The sequence below is a fragment of the Agelaius tricolor genome, unplaced genomic scaffold (assembly GCF_023055355.1).
Source record: "Agelaius tricolor isolate 1412-34295 unplaced genomic scaffold, bAgeTri1.0.p SCAF_9, whole genome shotgun sequence".
In the NCBI taxonomy this organism is placed as follows: Eukaryota; Metazoa; Chordata; class Aves; order Passeriformes; family Icteridae; genus Agelaius; species Agelaius tricolor.
This window is the reverse complement of record NW_027269269.1, coordinates 5,097,271-5,117,487: the sequence shown is the minus strand read 5'-3', so window position 1 is coordinate 5,117,487 and position 20,217 is coordinate 5,097,271. Positions and strand designations below refer to the sequence as shown.

General features: G+C 39.2%; 1 protein-coding gene across 1 annotated transcript in view; it reads right to left on the bottom strand.

Annotated features, from left to right (window-relative positions):
- The window catches only part of CRYL1 (crystallin lambda 1), a 50,185-nt gene that overhangs the window by 24,590 nt on the left and 5,378 nt on the right, over window positions 1–20,217 (bottom strand). Inside the window, exons 3-4 of the mRNA XM_071434096.1 lie at window positions 15,623–15,749; window positions 3,938–4,099 (exon numbers count right to left, since the gene is read on the bottom strand). Coding sequence (XP_071290197.1) covers window positions 3,938–4,099; window positions 15,623–15,749 — 289 coding nt within the window. The remainder of the gene's footprint in view (window positions 1–3,937; window positions 4,100–15,622; window positions 15,750–20,217) is intronic.

The following is a 20,217-nucleotide window of genomic DNA, read 5'->3' as shown; positions in this document are numbered from 1 at the left end:
GCATCTTTATAGATGGCACTAACTTGGATAATTTCCAGGGAACACAGCAAGCCTGATATTCAGACCTTGAAAGACTTCACTAATCCAATAAAAGCTGGTGCATTAACTCAAATTAAAAGAAATTAAAACTTGCAGTAAATCAAACTCTGTTTAACCCCAGCAAAATTCATGGAGCTACACCAGAGATGACAGCACTCAAACAGTACTGCAAGACTTTATTCTGACTTGAGGAACTGTTTGCTCAATATTCAGGCTATTTGTTGTTCTAAGACATATGGTCACCACCTGTCTTTCCAAACTAAGCAAGGTATTTCCTTTTAGACAGTCAGGAACTTTATAGCAAAAGTATTGCTAAACACCACCTGTAAGATGCAACACTTAACAGATAAGCAGCTACTGGCCCCAAGCCTGTAAATATATGCTAAATACAGTAACAGATATCACATAAAACATACTTTGAAAATGTTGCAGAACAGGTTACCTTCAAACACTGTACTTAGAAAAAAATAAATTACCTCTCCCTGACTCTTCCCAAATGTAATTTCTCATCAAGTCAAGACCTTTGTGTTATGTATTTTTGCAGTAAAAACCAAAAAATCCTAAAGAACATCCTGGAAAGAGCTAAAAGTTCTTCAGGTCATAGACAGTTACAGACAGTTAAGCTGCATGCATTCTCTTTCCAAAGTAGCAGTCCTTCAGCTGTACTCTTAAAGGTGCTAAATTCAGCTCTCCATCTAGCTCCAGGCAATAAAAGGGGCTAACATATAATAAAGTTACTACCAGGAATAACACTGACATTTGAAGGATGGCAATTAACTACTGATTCTTTCATCATGCTCCCTATAGTCAACTACTCTTAACTGTGCTCCTGTAAATGCAAGGACAGGATTTAGTCACAGGAATGTGCAAGTAGCCTTTCCTCCCTGCATGTTCTTTCTTTTCAGTATTTACATGGTTCCCTTTCCTGCAGGGTCTGACATGTGCTCTAACTACTGATGTAACACACTTCATTCCTTTTAGAGGGCCTTGTGTCCCAACACAGCCTCTCTCACATCAGTATTTTTGGCACTGCCATCAGCAATGCTGAGAACGGTGTGGTGGATGGACACCATCCAGTGGTGCCAGGCAATTGAGCATGACCCAAAGCACTGCAAGCATCAAGACATTCTCTAAGGCTTAAGTATATCACAGGTTCCAGTCAAAAAGAGGACAGGTTAATTGTTGAGAGAGACTAAGGCTAAAATTAAAAATTTCTTGGAAGATTTCTGTGGACAGTGATCTTATTGAAGTATTCCATTTCATGAACTTGGCACAGGGAGCATATGGGTGTGCTCATGAGCACACTGAGGAGACACAGGAAGGCAATTTTTCAGGAGTGAGATAAATAGATACTGGTAAAAACTGAAAGTAGTAGAACATAGATGAAGTAGGGAATGGGGGAAAGTTTCTAAAAATGAGAAGTATTTCAGGGAACAGAAGGTCACCTTAGCATAAGAAAGACACAGCTAAGAAAGGAGATAACAAAGAAAATGCTGAAAAGAATTAAGTTACAGAAAAGCTGTCAACAAACAAATATTAATTTTAATGGACCAGTAATAAGATCAGAACAAAAATTAGAAGACACAAACAATTTATAACAGCAGTAGTGGAGTTAAAAAAATAATCTGAGAGAGTTTTATGAAGTTTTAAGGTTATTTGACTGCAGGGTTTCCTGTACAACAGGGGACTTCACTCAGTGGCACAGTCTCCTCTAGCCCCATATTTCTAGTTGTGTGGTCTAGCAGGCCTATACAGTACATGAGAAGAGAACCACCCTGCAGCAGACCTCTATTGATCCATTGCCTGAAACTGCTTTCAGAGAACAGCTGAATATGTTTTGTACTGTAACATAAGGATTGTCTGCTTTTCTATCATACAGCTGTGCTGTGAGATTTTTTTTTTCTAATTACTGAACCATGTTAAGCAAAGGGATGAACTGCTTCTGCCCTTTGGGCACTTCATTTCATTTTATCTCAACACCCTCACTCATGCCAGAGGCTCTACAACTTTAGCTTTTAATTCTTCTGGTATATCAAATTCCACACTTGTTTTCAGTGTCTTGCAGAGCTGCTTGCTTCCTGCAGCCACCAAATCCTACTATTGTGTTCAAGATTTTAGTAAAAAAATAAAACAAAACAAAAAAACCCACCCAAAGCCAACAACTACTACAAAGCAAGCATGTTTCCTGATGCAGATGCAGAAAGGCCCCTGGAAGAGTACACTGCTTTACAGCTTCTTTGGTACACTCAGTACAGCTGAGTGAAGCTGAGATTACTACAAAAACAGTCTCATTTGGACTGCAAAGCCATTTGGGAACAATTAGACATTTTAAGGTACTCCAGAGTGTTCGTTTTGACAAAATACATATCCTTACGACAGAAATGCAGAAATGTAGAAAATGTTTATGCAGAGACCACTTTTCCAGATCTGATCAAACCTGGTTTCAGGAGTTGCTTCTACAAAGACTGCAGTTCAGACTAAACAAAATCAACTGGTACAGACCAGCTTGGGAAAACAGTAAGAAAGAGTACAGTAAAATCAAAGACTGACAATCATGCAGCCAGGAACCGGTTAAAAAAGAAGAAATTGTATAGTTACTTAAGATAGAAATGTTAAAGAGACATTATCTCTTGTCTTGCACTAGAGAAGACTACAACCCTGGAAGCAAGAGATAAGAAACTATTGAACTTTAGACTGGAGAAAGGCTAGATCTAGGCACAGATACATATTTTAATTTGACCTCTTTTATAATTAAAAGGGATTGAAAACTTGTTATACAGGAGAAAAACAAACCAAGCCTTTTGTTCCCCTTGCCACACAAGCACCCCAAGGCACAGTGGTGGTGAAGGTGTATCAGAAAGGCACTGACCAAATGCTTTGACACTACAGCAGGAGGCTACAGGTAGCTGTAGAGACACTACAGTGAAGCAGTGCTGTATTTTTGTACTCTTGTGCATGCCCAGGGAATTTACTTTACTTTACATTTACTTTACACTCTGAGGGATGCCCTGGAGAGATATCATGTAGTTACCAAACTGCAGAGACCAGGGCAGCACCTCTCTTCATGACAACAGTCCTCTTTAACTGATCAGCTGACCACCCAACTAACACTGGGTTAACAAATTCATTACCTTCTTGAATAGTGGAAAACAAAAGCAGTAAGAATCCCAGTGATGATCAAGATAAAATGCTCTTCCATGTGGAGGAGAGATGCTGCCTGGCAGTTCCAAACAGACCTCTACAGAAGCCCACAAGTGCCTTTGACCATTTTGAGGTTCTACTGCAACCTCCAGTCATTCCATTTTTGCATCACTGCCCTGTCCAGGTTGGTCATGAAGCATGCAAATTCAGCTCCAAGTCCAATTTGTTCCCTTTCACCATTCCTTAATTCCTCTTTTAGAAATTAAGGAATATTGCTTCTGCATCACAAGTCTGAAGAAACTGGAGTTTAGATTTCCCATCTTTTATCAATATAGCCTGACAAGCACATGAAGCTCAGTGTTTGGATTCTTACTGTTACCCAACAGAAGCTAAGAAAGGATACTAGAAAAGACTAACAATGACACAAGAATAAAGTAGCAATGTTATCAGCTTGTACACAAAACATAGAATTCCTACATTTTGAAAGCCACTAGTTTGAGAAACACACAACGATATGAGCACAACTACTCACACAGAACATATCTTGATCCAACAGCTGCAACATGCTACATCCTCTCAATTTTGTAGATTAGTGCTGCTGCTCGCAGAATAACCAAACTACAGCTTTTTTGAAAAATTGGCCCTGCACACTAATAATTGCACACAAGAGCCCCAAATAACCTTCTGAGTCTTTCAGACTGCAGGAAGGAGTTTGGGCTGCAGTTTACACAAAAAGGAAACATGCCATCGTACTTACAGGATGTGACACGATGCACTGCTTAACATGTTTAAGGCCAGTGAACAATTTGCTGGGTAGGAGACAAGAGGTCGAGCTGCTCAAGATAACGCTGTCACCCACAATAAGATCCAACTGACCAAAAATCTTCTTTTTCAGTTCCAGATTCTCTGGAGTGCATTCCTGGAATAAAACCAAAAAACAGTATTAGAAGTTATGTAGTTCAATAGTATCTATCTATACATCTCAGACTTCACTGATCCCATCTTGGACTGACACTTAGGAATTCAGCACAAACCATCTGTTTTAATCAGCCTAGATATACCAGTGAGCCAGTAACACAAAAATATCTCCCCACAGTTAAAGAAATGGAAAGCCCAAGAGTTTACGTACAGCAGAAGATGGACCACCACACCCTACAGGAGATTTAATGCAAAAGAAAATATTCTGCTTTGTCTAAAATACAGACTTTACCTCACACAGGGAGATAACACAATACAGAGGAATAAGACCTGGTCTCCACTTTTTTTTTAAGAGTATCTCACATGATAGAAGTCAGTATTCTCTCTAAGACAAGATGGAAATGAACAGGTGTATCTCAAAGGAAGAAAAACTTACAAACTCCAGAACTATGGCAGGAGATTCCGAGGTACATCTCTGCAACCTTTGCTTAAACAACTCCTAGAGTTGAAATTAATGAAGATACTTATGCATTTTAAGTATGAGGGTCACTGAGAAAGACTTCTGAAGACCATCTGAAGTAGAATGAATGCTATCAAAACCCCTACCAAAGCTACTGAGCACATTCAGATCTACATACTGTGTGAAATTTTACATGTGAGCCAAGAGCCACAACTACAATCACAGGATTCCCAAAGTTATCTTCAGGAGATGCCTGAGGGAGAGCATGCAAAGATCCACTAGTCTGGGAGAAGAAGGACATGGGATAATAACTACAGTGGATCCCACAAGCAACAGAAAACCCTATGAGAAGAAAATGGAGGAAGAAGGCCAGCCTGTTTTCAAGGGGTTTTGGAAGAGTTTAGAAAAATCCAAAGAGGATCCCAAAGTTGCAAAACCTCTGCCTTCCCTTTAAAACACACAGAAAATACCTGCTCTTTTCCAACTCTAACCTTCCCCTACCTGCCAGTACTTCATTCTGTCCTTTCTGTTATGTTGAACTACACACAGCAAGGCTAGGGGGAAAGGCTACACATTTGATGTAATCCAAAATTTACATTTAACATCTGCTGCTTCAGACAGACTCTGTGGCAAGGATGCCCAGGGCCAGAGTGTTTAAACCAAAAAATGGGTTAAAAGTAATTTGAAGTCTTAAAAAATAATTTGCATGGAACAGTACTAAAGGTTCCATGATGCAAAAGAGATAAACAGGGTCATTTAAGAACTCCAGATAGAGCCCAAAGTGTTAGACAGCCTTATCAAAACAAAATGATAGTCTGCTCATAGTTCCAGAATCCCTGCTTGTTGGTTAAGTTTAAATAGTTTCTTTTAGCAAAGCCAAAGATGATGAGAACTCTGCAGATACTGTTCAAGCTAATAAAAGAGGTGCTTTGAATAGGTTTGTGAACTTGAAACTCTAAGCCTGCTCTCACATCAGATGATAATCAAACAGGCAAACTCAAATCTGCTGGTAACTCAAACCTGCCATGGTTATGTAAGGTTTCTGAATGGGCCATTTGCTTGGAATATTTTGTATAGTGTCACAATTGTATTCAGGTTGTTGGACCACTGCAATAAAGCTTCTGTTCTCAAGCATGCAATTATTTTCTAAGAGACATCAATTCCCTGAAGAACAGGGGGAAAATTAAGCTCTAAACAATCCATTAAACAGGAACCTCACTTGCAGTCAGTTTTAAAGCCTGGAGAGGTCTGAAGCTATTCTGTTTACCATGAGAAAGGGAATATCAGAAAGAGAGCAGGTAAGATATGGGTTTAAAGCTACCACAGTTTCTCTCAAAGAATCAGTGCAAAGAGGTTAGCATGCACCACTATGCATTTTAAGTGACACTGTATATTTCTGTGCCCTTTTCTTAGGGAAGATCATACTTCTCACTTGCAGAGAACAGTAAAGCTTTATTCCAAGGCCTGGTCACCTAAGGTTGCTACAAATCTGGCTTCTAATTTAAACTTTATTAGACATCTCTTAAGAGCCTGATGACATGCCTAACATTACAGCTGTTAATTTTTAAAACCCCTCCTGGAAGTGTTGTATTGAATTAAAGGCCTAGATGTAATAGGAATTTCACTATTCAAATACATGTTCAGAGAACACACCACAGCTACTGGAACCAGTAAAGAACTACACAAAGATAAACACATGCTAGACTTCCTCCCTAGCTAACTGATACACCACATGGTGATTGAGGTCTAGTTGTCCCTAAATAAGAAACTGCACTCAATGACACAACCCCTGTACATGGAAAGCCAGTGAGTTTCATCTGTTTAAATCCAGCGTCTCTGTGTTTTTGTATAGGCCTTTCTCACCATGGCACCCACCATCTGTACTCCCACATTCATCCACGCTCATCTAAATGCACAACTTCATTTTCCTATATTTAAATGCTGGCATCTCCCCAGGTTCTTCCCATCCATTCTCAAATAAGCCAAGATAGCAACTCCTCTGTAACTTCTAGGAAAACAGTCCCCAAAACACTATCTTGCAAAATAACATTTCCTTATACTATCAATGAGAATTGCTACTGAGCAATTTATTACTATTGGGAGGCAAAAGAAAGAAAATATGGCCTGAAACAAAGCCCTGCAACACAGTGGTATGGTCTAAAATAAGTAGACATCCTACACAAGCAGTATAAGATGAAAGCCAGACATTTAAACTATGCAGAAGATCAAAGATTAGCAGCCACTCAGCAACAAGCAAGGCACTTTCTGTAAGATCATCTGGAGCTGCTGTCACAGGGAGCAGCATCAAGCCTTCCCAATAACAAGTATGGAGTGTGATGGTAGTCACCAGCATTAGGAATCGCTGAATAAAGAAGTCTGAAAGCTACAGCTGCACAACAATGAATTCCTACCTCCTGACTAGATGCTGTCTGGTGCAAATTCAAAACAAACAAGAAAGTCTTTCTTCCCTGGCAATATTAATATGAAGGTTTATGATAATATATACACTCCTGCAAGTGAAGACAGATCTGCCTTGAGCTCTCCTGGACCCACCTTCATTGCAGGAGTCTATCCCATACCACAGGACTCTTCCAAGTAGATTTTGGCCCAACAGGCCAAAGTTGTCCCTCCTGAAGTCTAGGGCTGTAATCCCAGTTTTTGTCTTGCTTGTCCTCTCAAGGATCCTCAACTTCACCATTCTCATGGTCACTATAGTCAAGACTTCCCCATGACCTTCACATCTCCAAACAGTTTTCGTTGTTTGTGAGGTCCAGCACAACATGTCCTCCCTTCTACTCCTCAACCACCTGTGTTAAAGTTACCATGAATGCATTCCACAATCCTTCTGAATTCTTTGTGCTCTCCTGAGCTGTCCCTCCAGCAGATATTGATGTGGTTGAAGCCCCACCATGAAGACATGAGCCTGTGAATGTGAGGTTTCTGAAGAAGGCCTTTTCTTCCTGATCAAGTGGTCCATAGCAGACATCTACCACAAAGTCTCCCACATTGGTGGTCCTGCTAACATTGACCCACAAGATCTCAACTGGCTCCTCAATCAACCCAAGAGAGAGCAAGAAACACCTTATTCCCCTCCCACAGCTATTCACCTTTGTCTTATATCACCTAACCCCCAAGAGTTCCATTTCACTGCCATGCCACAGCTGCTATAGCAAGAGCATCCTGTGTCCTTGCCAGCTGAGGTAGAAAATTCTTTACTAGAGTTCTGCAACTTCCCCTTTCCCAGTAAATTCAGTAAGGTTTTAAGCAGCAGGTAAGTTGTTTAGGAGCCATGACCACTTTGACTGCAACAAGAATCCTCATCTTCTGCAGTTAAGTGAGGATCTCCAAACATGCTACAAGCCCCTGCCCTGTTTACACACATGTAAAACTTACAGCATTTTAAGAAGCCTCAGCTTGTCAGTGCTGTGATTTTGCTGACATTTTTAAGGCACTCCTGTAGAACAGTTCCCGGAGTCAAGTGACAGCAATCCTCTCCTCTCACAGAATGAGAACATAGCAGCAGCTTTCAAAGCACCAAACTATCCCACAAGCTGGACCCAGACTGTCAGCACTCCTGCAACAGGAACCACATTATATCCAGCTTTTTGTGGGAATATAAAGAACTCCACAGGATTGAGAGACAAAGAGTTCTACATGTCAGAAAATGAGCTTTTCTGAAAGCTTGGTGCCTAATACATTTCTACAAATACTTCCATTATCTTCTATAGTTATAATCCACTAGAAAAAGAACTCTGCAGAAAAGACAGGCATAACTGTTTTACTTTCAGTCTAACAAGTCACTTGAGAATGTTTTATTTCTAAAACAAAGCCTGATTAATACAAACCTACAAAAGGCTTTGGCCTGTGGTTTTTTTATACACATAACCTGAATGCTGTTTAAGACAGATGTTAAAAACACCTGAAAAGGAGACCTCCAAATTTAATGAAATTAAATAGAGATTTCAAATTACTATCTATAGCAACTCTACAGTCAAATACAATTATTCCCTATAATTTTACCGTATCTAAATAATATAATAAAGGATTCTTGTAAAAACCTCTGAAAAAAGTATATATGCTAAAATAAGCTCTCTGCAAATTAAACCCTGCCATTTGACAACCAGTTCTGTATCCTCCAATATCACTGGCAAAGTCGAGGTTACTGAAGTTAGCAAAGCAAAATTCCATCTATTTGTTCCATCTTGCATATAGACTGCTGTGTTTCAGTCACCATTTTATTGAACTCACATCAAATTATATTTTAAGCAAAAGCGGGTTTAAAATGTTCACTACTATCATTAATATTTCACTCCTAATTATTATAATTTCTGTTTAGGTTTTTGTGTTGATGTGCTGGTTTGTTCTGTTCCTGCAGGGTTTAGGTGTGTATCTCCATTCTGGAAGAGTGAAGATGCACCTTCTATTAAGGAAACTTGAGTGCTTTTTTTATTGTATTCCATGTCAGATACTAAAGTGCACGCCAGTCAGTAAACAAGAGTCACACACACGAACCTGGGGAACTACGCCACCTGCAATTAAAAAATGTCACATCTTGACTGCAGAGGCTGGGAGTTAAGCTAGTAAAACAAGCAGAGACATAAAACTGTATTTTTAATATCAGAACAAATTATTAAATAGAAGTATCGATTTTGCTTCTGATATTACTGTTAGCCAATAGAACTTAGCTCAAATATATATATTTTTAATACATTTAATATATATTTTTAATACATTTTAATAGATTTGGTAATTTCACAAAATTCAAAATCATTACATATGATTTTTTTCCTGTGCCCCCCTTCCCACAGCAGATACTCATTCCACTAAGTGGGTACATAACTTCCTCCAAGATGGTTTCAAGCTCATGAACAAAAACCAACTCATGAACAAAAGTATCACTTGCAACAAAAGCCCCCTTAGGTGTAAACCAACTCTAGTTAGTCCAAACCAAGCATATACAACCTTGGCAACCGAGACTTTTATTTTGAACCTGAACTATCTTACTAACTACTGCTATCCTGTAAACCAAGGGTACAAAGGCATCATAAGGGCAGAAGCTCCTTTAACTGAAAAGCAGACTGGCTGTTTGTTAGGCATGGGAATGCCATATTATCACCATGTGACACAATTATAAAAAACATTAATAAAGTACAGGCATGTGAGTTTCCCATCCCAGACCTTCAGTCATAGACTTTTGATGAGTTATGTATGCACTGGAGCAAAATGCTGAACATGGGAGGAGAAGGAATCACGCCACAAGAGAATTTTAAGAACAGGTTAACACATTTTTGACAGACAGTTGTCTAGGTATGACTGATCCTGCCTGCCTTTGGTCTCATTACTAGCTAAAGAAACTTCTTGTAAAAGCAGTCATAAAAAATCAGGTAAAGGCACCAGCACTTTCAGGCTAACCTAATTAAAAAAAAAAAAATTAGGGCTATAAATCACTTTAGACCTAGAGTAATAACTTCTTATTTGTCTTGAACATATGAGCTCATATGAGCGTGAAATCTGATGCTTCATGAATCACTACCTCTTGAGTGACATGAAATACTGTTGACTGCAAGATACTGTGCAAGTAAACACAGAGGTGAAATCCAGCACTTGGATGGAAACATTTTGTACTTTCCTACATTTCATAAACATACTCTGATAAAGAATCTGACCAATAAAAATATCAAGTTACTGCCATTTTATACTGTTCAGAATAAATGACCGAATTACATGTATCCTTTCAACCTTCAGCAGAAAAAAACAGGATTTGTGGAGGTACTAGTTTTCAGAACTACATTTTCTAAAATCACACAAATTTGGGAGGGTTTGAGGGGTTTCTGTGAGAGGCTTTTTGGCTGTTTTTTTGTTTAAAGCAAATACAGCAAATGAAGACAAGTTTGCTTCTTCTCCTGTTAGTATCATGGCATGAAAAGATCCATCATTTTCCATGATGTTCACATGTCCAACAAAACTTTCAAAAGACAGACAAGTCGATCAGGCTGCAACAGTTGAAGATCCTTTTTGTTCCCTCAGGAAAGGGCAATAAGATCTCAAACTAGTTGACTGACCTGCTCCTCCTCCCTACATCTTCTCTCAAAGTACTGGATTTTCTGTTTTCCTCTACCCTGATCTCATCCACCCTGAAAAATAGGGAAAGCGATCTAGGAAAGGCAATGGAAACACAACACCACCCCAAAAAAGGGACGAGGGAGCAATGGAAGAGAACCTGAAGAGCAAGATTAGTTGTCAGGCAGGATGACAGTTTTGGTAATGACAACTTCCTGAAACAAGGACCAAAACCATATTCAAGACTGTAATGGTAGATCACACCAGCTGCTATATGCACAGAATAGATGGGAAATAAATGTTAAAAAACTTGGAAGGACATAAGTCCATTCAGCAGCAGCACCACTACAGTGACACTAGCAAGCTCAACATCATCTTTCAGTTCAACTCAGACACTGACTTCATAAAATGTTTTACAGCAAGTCTTTAAGATCTGATCATTTAAACCTTTAAAATTAGAAAGAATTTTCTCAAGACTTCTACAAAGACAGCAAGTCAAGTGCCATGCCTAAAACCTGTTCCCTCAAAAGCCAAAACACAACTTCTGGTGCCTCAGGCCAGTGTTTAAGCTCTGTAGGGTAAAACCAGGCCTAAGGTTACATTTGCCCAGCTGAGAGCAAACAGACCCATGTTTGTCTGTCCAGGGCTCAGTTCAGAAGAAGCCATGTTACTGCAATGCTTGCACACTCTGCTGCCAGCAGTTTTGTTTTCACAGAGATCTGTGACTAACAGAGCCTCCAAAACAGTACGGTCTTCCAGCCTATGAGCTCAGGGCAGCTGAAGATATCCTCACCCCTGTCTGCAGACATTCCCTCATCCCCAGAAGTAAAAGGGTTCTTGAAAGACGTCAGGAAAGCCAAACAAAAGTTACAAGCAGAAACTGGTAAGAGACAGTCAAAAACTAACTTCTATGACCAGAGACACAGGACACCTGTTGACAAAGCTCCAAAGTCGATGCTGATTTTGCACCCTGAAGGCACCACCAGACTTTTTGAAAGCTGTTAACACTGTTTTTTAAAAATATGTCTATCTGGAAAAGATGAAAGAGCGAGCAAGATCTGAAAGATACCAGGCTGAAAATCTATTAGTGTCGTTATCACCAGCTCAACAGCCTGTGCAGGTGTAATGGGGGGAAGAAGAGAGGGGGCAGAACACCCTCTCTTTTTAAAGGGTGGGCAGGAAATGAAGATACTGTTCTAAGGCTTTTAGGCAGAGTTCTTTCAAAAGTAAAAAGGATAAATACTTCAAGAACACAAGGTGTAAGTTAAAAGCTTACACCAGTCTGTTCTTGCCCAGTCTGTTCTGTTCAATGCCACAGCACAACAGACAGGTTCAGAGATCACCTCTCAGTGACCTTTTGTGTCCATCTTCAACCAGCCCAGCCAGCCCTCACAAGTCACCAAAATACACAGCAGCTCAGGCGTCCAGAGTAATATCTTAGCAATGGTTATCCATCTAATCTTCCTCTGACAGCTAGCAAACTTTATTTTCTGTTAGTAAATTGTTCAATTTAAAACCTTTGCTTTTGTTTTACTAGTGTTGTGGTAAAAGATCATACACGTGCTGCACCTCTTTCATTTTATCTTATTTATGAACTAGACACATATCCACTAAAAACTGGTTTTAATACTCAAAGGAGAACTCAGATGTTTAGTACCCAGTAGTCACATAAAGACAGAAAACAAAAGTAATCATATATTTATGCAGGAAAGCTAAGAGCACAAAAATAAACATTTCACTCACCCATGATAGTCCCACACCAGGAACATTATAGTACAAACATATCCATTAATTTATCTCCATGGAGCTTTCAGCTAATGGAAAAGTTATTTCAGAATTAAAGCTTTTAAGTGATATAAAAACTTGCAGCGTACATTCACCTACATGCTATAGGTTATGCATTTATTCCAAGTAGCACAGGAAAGTTCTGAGAAGTGAACTCATGTGAATACTTAGATTGAGAGCAAAACACGGACTGATTTCCTTCTGAAGTTGATGTAAAGCACACTAAGCAAGACAAGTTACTTCATGAAAATGCTCAGGAGAGAGAATATATAACCTTTTAAAATGTTCAAGACATCACTGTTATAAATTTTCTTCTCAGTCCTTCTAAAGATCTCTTCCATCTTTTTCCCATTTGTATCTTCACTGATATAACTTAGGAAGTTCCATTTTTTACTATTTTATCCCTTCTGTTTTAAGTTATGTCCTATGAAAACTACTTAGATGGCAATTGTCTGAAGAATTTACCCATGGAGGGCAAACATCAAGAAGTTTTTTAAAGCTTTAAGTGGGCTTATTCTACAAAGGCCAGATTTGAAAAGAAGTTAAGATTTAACCAACTGAAATCCAGGGTAAATAAATGGAGTTCTCATGAAAATTTTGAAATAAGCTAATGAGTAGGTTATATCATAAGCATGAAAACTGAGTCCTCTATATTCAACTAAGATTAATGCAACCAATATTTAATTTTTTAAGTAACTAAAAGTAAGAACATTTGCACTTATAATTTACATTAGTATACATTAGTATAATTAGTACATTTTGTCCTTCCACATTCAAAGCTGCACCAAGCAGCATTTCTTAAATTTAACGTGGTTCAGTCATAAAGTTGTCTGCTCACTGCTGAAATAAGGCTGTGAGTCAAGATTGTTTCACTCTATTCCATCACCTTCCTTCAAGAGAAAATTAAAGTAAATTTCAAATAAGTTGCCTGCCCACTTCCATTGTGCATTTGTTAAGACTTTGAATAAAGCTAAACTTTAATGCTATAGTTTGAAGAGCTGATACAAATAGTGCCAACCATGTTTCACACATATGACTTGTTATCCATGGGCATAATGCAGCTATTTTGTTTCTTTTTATTGATAAACTAAATAACTACATGTTTAGAGAAATCAAGAGGACTAAGGGAACATAAAATAGTGCCAGAAAGCTGCAGTTACCCCAGGTACATTGCTGCTATTTGGAGACCACCAACCACTGTCTTCAGCTACCTGAAAGGAACACCCAGGTTCTCTGAGGTGCAGGCTGGTAGGACAGCAGGCAAGAAGACTGAAGTTGCAAGAAGAGACTTCCAATTAGATATTAGGGAAAAGTTGCAATGACTGCAATCAAACATTGTAACACGTTACCCAGAGAGACCAGAAGTGCTTACCCAAAACTCAGCTGCACAAATTCTGCACAAGTTGATGCAAGTTGGTCCCGCAATGGGTTGGGCCAAATGAGTTCCACAGGTTCCTTCTAACAGAAAATTACTTTGATTTTGCAACATTTGCCCAGTGCCCATTTTATAAATGAACTGACAGTGGTGGGACCTTGATTTACTCTGACGTTGCATGCAAGACCTTGTTCAAAAATCTTAAGATTTTGTCAAAGAACCTCTCTCATGTGATGAATAGCATACCAAAACTCAACATCCCTGCCAGAGCAACAAGACCCAAGAACTCCTTTACAGCTAGGTTCAGCTTCAAAGGAAGATAGTAAAACAGAAGTCAGAATGCTAAAGAGATACAAAGTTGGCACTAAGAAAGATCAGATCCTTACAGGTAGCATACAGGAGAAAGTAAGGACTCAATATGGATATACCAGGTAGTAAGAAATGCTTGAAACAGCAAAAAACCCCAAGAAGAACTATGAGAATACTGGAAACAAGAAGACAGCCTTCACAAGCAGAAGGTAGGAAGAACAGTCAGTTCTTACTCACTGGAATAGGCTGGCTGTTTCACAGACAGCCGTGCCCTTTGTTACATCCATTCATAAATGACATGAAAGTTAGCTCATGAAATTTAAGTTTGCCATCATTATTACAAGCACAAGCATTTGCAGAAGGAGTTTACAAGACTGAGTGATTAGACTATAAATTTGCAAATTAAACTCAGTACAAGTAGGCAATACATGCATGAACACAATACTGCAAACTAACAAGTTCCAAGCTCACTAGTGATGAAGGAGCAAGATACTCTTAAGAGTAAGGGGTGAATATATAGTTTCATCCTGTGAAGAAAAGGAGTGAACACAAAGCAGTGTACCACTGTAAAAAGCTAGAGTACATTCACACCTTAACTTCTGCATGAGGCTTTGCCCTGCCTCGCATTCTCTCCTCCTCACTTCACCAAATTGGGAGGAATAAAGGTCTGGAAGTCTGTGCTTTTTTCAGTTCAGTTTGTTATTAGGGTTGTGTTCCAGCTGATCAGACTGGAAATTTACAGCCTGAAACAGTGTAAGTTGTAAACGAGAGTGCAGCACAAATCCATGTAGAGACAGCTAAGGGTACAAAACTGGAATAATACTGGGGAGCCATTTAGGGTAGAAGATGCCAATCCTAACGAAAACACATTCAGATCCCAGATTAGCCTATTCTCTGCACTATGTCCAATCCAGTGAGCATATTAATAATTAAGCAGCCACAAACTATCAGTCCTAGCAGTTCAGTTTGTTCTCCATTCCACTTTTACTAAGCAGGACAGATTTCAAACCTATGTATCAACCCTGGTTTTAATACTCTAGCATTCTGGGATAGCTGTGTTTGACTACAGCACTCCCTCACAGTCAGAAGAGTCATCCCATATGTCATACTCCCTGCCTTCACTAGGTACCTGGAGAGGAAAAAAATACATTTTAGACCCAGCTCTAGAATGTGTGGCGTTCCCTAAGTGACAATCTGTCCCCCAAATATCTCCTGCCAATCTTCACCTTACATTCATCTTTCTAACAGGTACAGTCATTATTATACATGGAGGTCACAAATTCCCTCCCAGCTTAGCTGCCAGCCTCTCCCCCCATAACTCAGAATAAACTTGCAAAGACACTAGTGCTAGAAATTCTGCAAAGAGGCATGATCTCCCACACCAGAATACCATCAGGCTAGAAAGAACTTTAACAAGCATGACTATATTCTTATGGGGTCATGATGTTGAACTCTCCAGTGCCCACCTACTGCGTAGCACAGCTTTTAATCACCTTTCTGAACCATTTGCTATGAGCTGGCAAATCTTTGCTTACCTGAATGAAAGTAGCACCCTCTACTGCTGCCTTCAGGTCTGTACAAACACTAATGAGAGCCAACTGCTGCTCCGCACTCAAAGCTCCTTTCAGGACTCCCGACTTCTCCATCTCTTTCATTTGTTTGCTGACAGAAACAACATAGACACATTTAAACACGTTATCATTGTTCAGCCACCATTAATTTTTTAAAAAACCTTCTTAACAAACCATGTTCTACACTATTTGTTATGCCACTGCACACATCTCTATTCAAAACTATAAAGGTTCATTGCAGTCATTTCTCCTTCCTCCCCCATCTTATCAAAGGTTTTTCTTCTCTTCAAGCACAGACAGCTCCAAGATCTACACCTAGATGTCAGATGGTCACCACTTCAAATTTGTTTTAACTGGTGCACAATCAGCAAGAGGTTTATTTGGCTCATATTTAATGGGAAGCAAGGTCCCTTTAATAAACTTCATGTAGTTTTACAAACAGCTCTTTTGCTACAAAGCCTCACTGTAGGAACACCTCTTTACTAGTATAGAAATAAATAAATATATTCGATACAGGCAAGAGTCCTTCATAAAAACCAAACCTACATTTTGAGGTTTTTTTAATGACTACAGAACAAGTGTTGAAAAATTTAAATAGTTACTAAACTTGAAATGAATGCTCAAGGACACACCCTGGCTGGGACTGGACATGCCCCTTCTTCAGAAAAGGTCTCTATAGTTTGAAGCCCTCAAACATCCAGAACAAGTAAGCCATTTTTCAAAACCATTATAAACTGCTTAGAGGAACAATGGCCACAGAAATTAGGTGGGATTAATCTGTCTGATCACAATCAACCTAAAGCTCCTTGATGTAGTCTTTATCATGGTTAAATCGGTTCAGTTTTCATCAGTTTCAAGACAGAAATCCTCTGAGCTGTTGGTTATTATTCAGCAAAAACTGCTCATCCTCATGAATACATGGGGAAATTTACCTAATGAATAGCAGCAGGAAAAAGAAAAAACCCTTTTTTCTTCCTACCAACTAAATTAAGGACATGGCAAATAGATGGCTGAAAAGCACAGACTTCTACTTCTTAAGCAATTTATGGCAAAGAATAGGAAACAGGGATCTTCAGCTCCCTTTCTCTAGGTCAGAGGGAATATACAGCATGCTGGACAGAAACTTCATCCAACACTTAAGGCTTCTAGCACTAAAGGTGCCAGTGCTTCATCTGGAAAGAAACAGGTGCCCTAAGCTACAGAATCCAAACTTCTGGCTCCCTCATACCTTGTGAGGCAAGATGAGTAATTCAAAAGGTCCTTACTATCCATTCATTAGAACTTCATTTCCCAGGTGCTTTTGCCCAAGTAAAACACACACAAAACAAAAGTTACATTTTAGGAGATCTTATCAGAATTACTTCCTTCTTTGAAGAAGAAGGTGAAGTTCTTGTTCGCTCTCATTGCAATACTACATTTCTTATCCTCCCAGGTTCACCAAAATTACAGTACATGACTGGTGACTGAGGGATTCAAAAAAGCTGGAGTCATAGACTAAGTGATCCAGCTTCTATTTTTCTTCCCCAAGCTTGCAGCACCCATCTCCTGTTTCATATTTTCCCTTCTGTGCCAGTGATAGCCATTCTGCATTTCTGCTTTTCTGTCATAAATCACTAACAATACACTGTGCACTCAGAATACCATTTCTTAGTTAACCTTCAAAACTACCATCTTCATCTTTGGAATTTGAGGCTGGACTGATTTTTTTTTTATTCCTAAACAAAAAGCATTCTTTTTACCATAACCAATCTTCATGTTAGCTATGCATTTAAGTCAGTTAAAACATGGAGTAGGAAATATGTGCATTACTTCAGTTTTGGCTTTCCCTCATGGGAAATTTTTTGCACCCTTTGTCAATCTACTTATAGCCATTCTGGTTGTTTTGTTCCACAAACAAATTTTAGTCTTTCAAACACTAAACCATCTTTATATTCCGATGGGGTATTAGATTGCTGCAGTACTGTGGGAAACCAGTGTTCCCTGATACTTACCATACATTAAGACACAAAGGTTTGTACATAGAGCAGTGCACCACTGACCTCTACTGGATGACTTTTTAATGAAGACAAACCCTGGACTGCAATCATTGCAGCCATATCCACAGCTTCACTCTGCAGCTGTATTGTATGTGCAGCTCAGAGAGTTTCCCTCAATACCTGTAAGGTCTTTGAAGAATGAAGAATTCACATCAATAACAAAATACTACTTCCTTTTTGAGCTTATGCTTCATCTACGTCCAGAGTTCTACTGTTGTACCTGTCTGCCCATGTCAGCACTATTCTAGGAACTGGGCTAGTATTTGCTTCAGGATAAGGTATCCAATCTACAGGAACACTCCCAATCACAGAAAATGCTTCTGGTTACAAATCCTACTCTAAAAGTCTTTACAGAAGGACGCTGAAAACAATGCTAACACTTGACTCATCTTGTTCACATCCCACTTGCTTCACCTTTATCCACAGCCACTACTGGGCACTTGTATTCAGCACACACAGTTGCAACCAGCAAATACTTACTAGAATTAATCACAACCACACTGCCCACACTAACAAGAAGGAAAGGAAGAGAAGAAAACACCAGCCCTGTTCTTCAAAAGTTCAGCCAGCTGCTGTAGACTAGAACTATTCAGCTGTCAAAGCACTACCATGTAGTGCTGTCTGATAAATGAGAGGGTAGTTGGCATGGTGAGGACAAACCAAAACATCACTCATCTTTAGCCCGAGACAGGATAGACCAAGTTGGTTTTGTGTAGCCAAGCTTGAAAGCTTTCAGGACAGGAGATTTCACTGACTCCTTGGACAACCTGTTACTCTGCATACCAGGCAAATGTGAGCACCATAATTGTTCTCAAAACACAACTTTAGTCATTACACAAATCACCCTTACTGAAATCATTTGTTCCAGCTGCCATGGGCGCTGGCTACCACAGAGGAATGAGGTGAAAAAACATTTTCTTTTGGAGGTATTTTCAACTCAGTCAGACAGAACCTTTGTAAAGGAATCTATCCCCTTCCAAAGCCTATCAATACGTTCTCTAGTTAGTTCTGCAAGTGAAGCAGTTTTGCCTAGCTAGTTAATTGCACTTTTGGGCACGGTGGGTGGGCGGAGATAAAATCAAAAGGTGGAATCAAGGCTACGATTTAGCACAAGCTTGATGTGCCAGCATCAGGCACTCAATATCAAACTGTGTTCTGAAAAGAATCATCTATTTAGAAGTTCTCCCCTCAAAGGAGATAGATAAAACTATCAAAGAAGACCTAAGCCAAGCTGCATTTTGCTCTTGATATATACAGTACAACAAAGCAACACATAAGACAGACTGGAAGACTAAGCCAGTAAGCCTGGTAATTAATCAGTCTTTATTAGCAGAATAATTGTGTTTAAAACAATAGAACAGTAACTACTTAGAAAAGTTTACATATTACAAGAATCATACATTTATTTTTGGCAGAGGGGCATGCACTAAAGCATTTCTGCATCCTATGTTTTAGGACTATTTTCAGGAATAGGAAACTACTTGTTTTTCTAATTCTTATTATTTCAAAATTTAGCAACCTTGCATTCAAACCAGAATCACACTAATGCAGAAAAAAAGCATGCTGGATATGAAAAATTACATTTCCCAAGGCAGGCTACTAGAGCATGCATTCAATAGGTCCAGTGTGGTATAAGGGTGTTCATTAGTTTGTTTCTTCATTAGAACAAAAGGTTGTTCCATTAAAGCAGACCCTGAGATGTTCTGAATTTCTGGGTCAGACTAAAAGGCAACAACATAAAATAATTATCACTTCTGCCATCAAAGAAGTATCATCTCCTTTTAGAAGTAAAGTGAGTGTTGCTTACTACTCAAATCCCGTTTTATTTGGAAAAGGGAAACTACAAATAGTCATCTGCACACTCCAGTTTCTCCCCAGTAAGTCATACCTCCATACACTAGAAGTTTGTGGACTGCAGACTAGACTGGAATAAATATGTTCCAATACTAAAACAAAATAAACCACAAAACCCCTAAGCCTAAAATCTTCCCAAAAAGTATTTGCTATTTAGAGGGGAAAAGGAAAGCAAATTATATCAGGTTCAGAGAACCAGTCACCAGCTGGGTCTATGAGACAGACATTCCCTTGCTGCTCTCCTGTTAGCACATATTACCTGCTCAAGCTCCAGCTCCTACAGAAGTACCACACCAGTAAATCACTGTGATTTACTGCAGGTTGTGTGCTATGAAATGAGTGCAAAGAAGTTTGACCATATCTTGATAGAGACAATCATTAAAACAGTGGTTGAAGAAACTGTGTATCTTTGTATTCTTGTCACAAGATCTATGTTTTTCTGAAACTCGGCTTTTTAACTGGTGTTACAATAGCCAAAATACACAAGTTAATTATAAGTTAAGATCATCTTATGTAAAAGGCAAAACCTGCCTTGCACTCAACTGAACTTGCCTTTAACCTATCAATGACTTGGATGAAGGGGCAGGTGCCTCCTCGCCTCCTCAGCAAGTTGACCGATGACACTGAACCGGGAGGAGTGGCCAATACCCCAGAGGTCTGTGCAGTCCT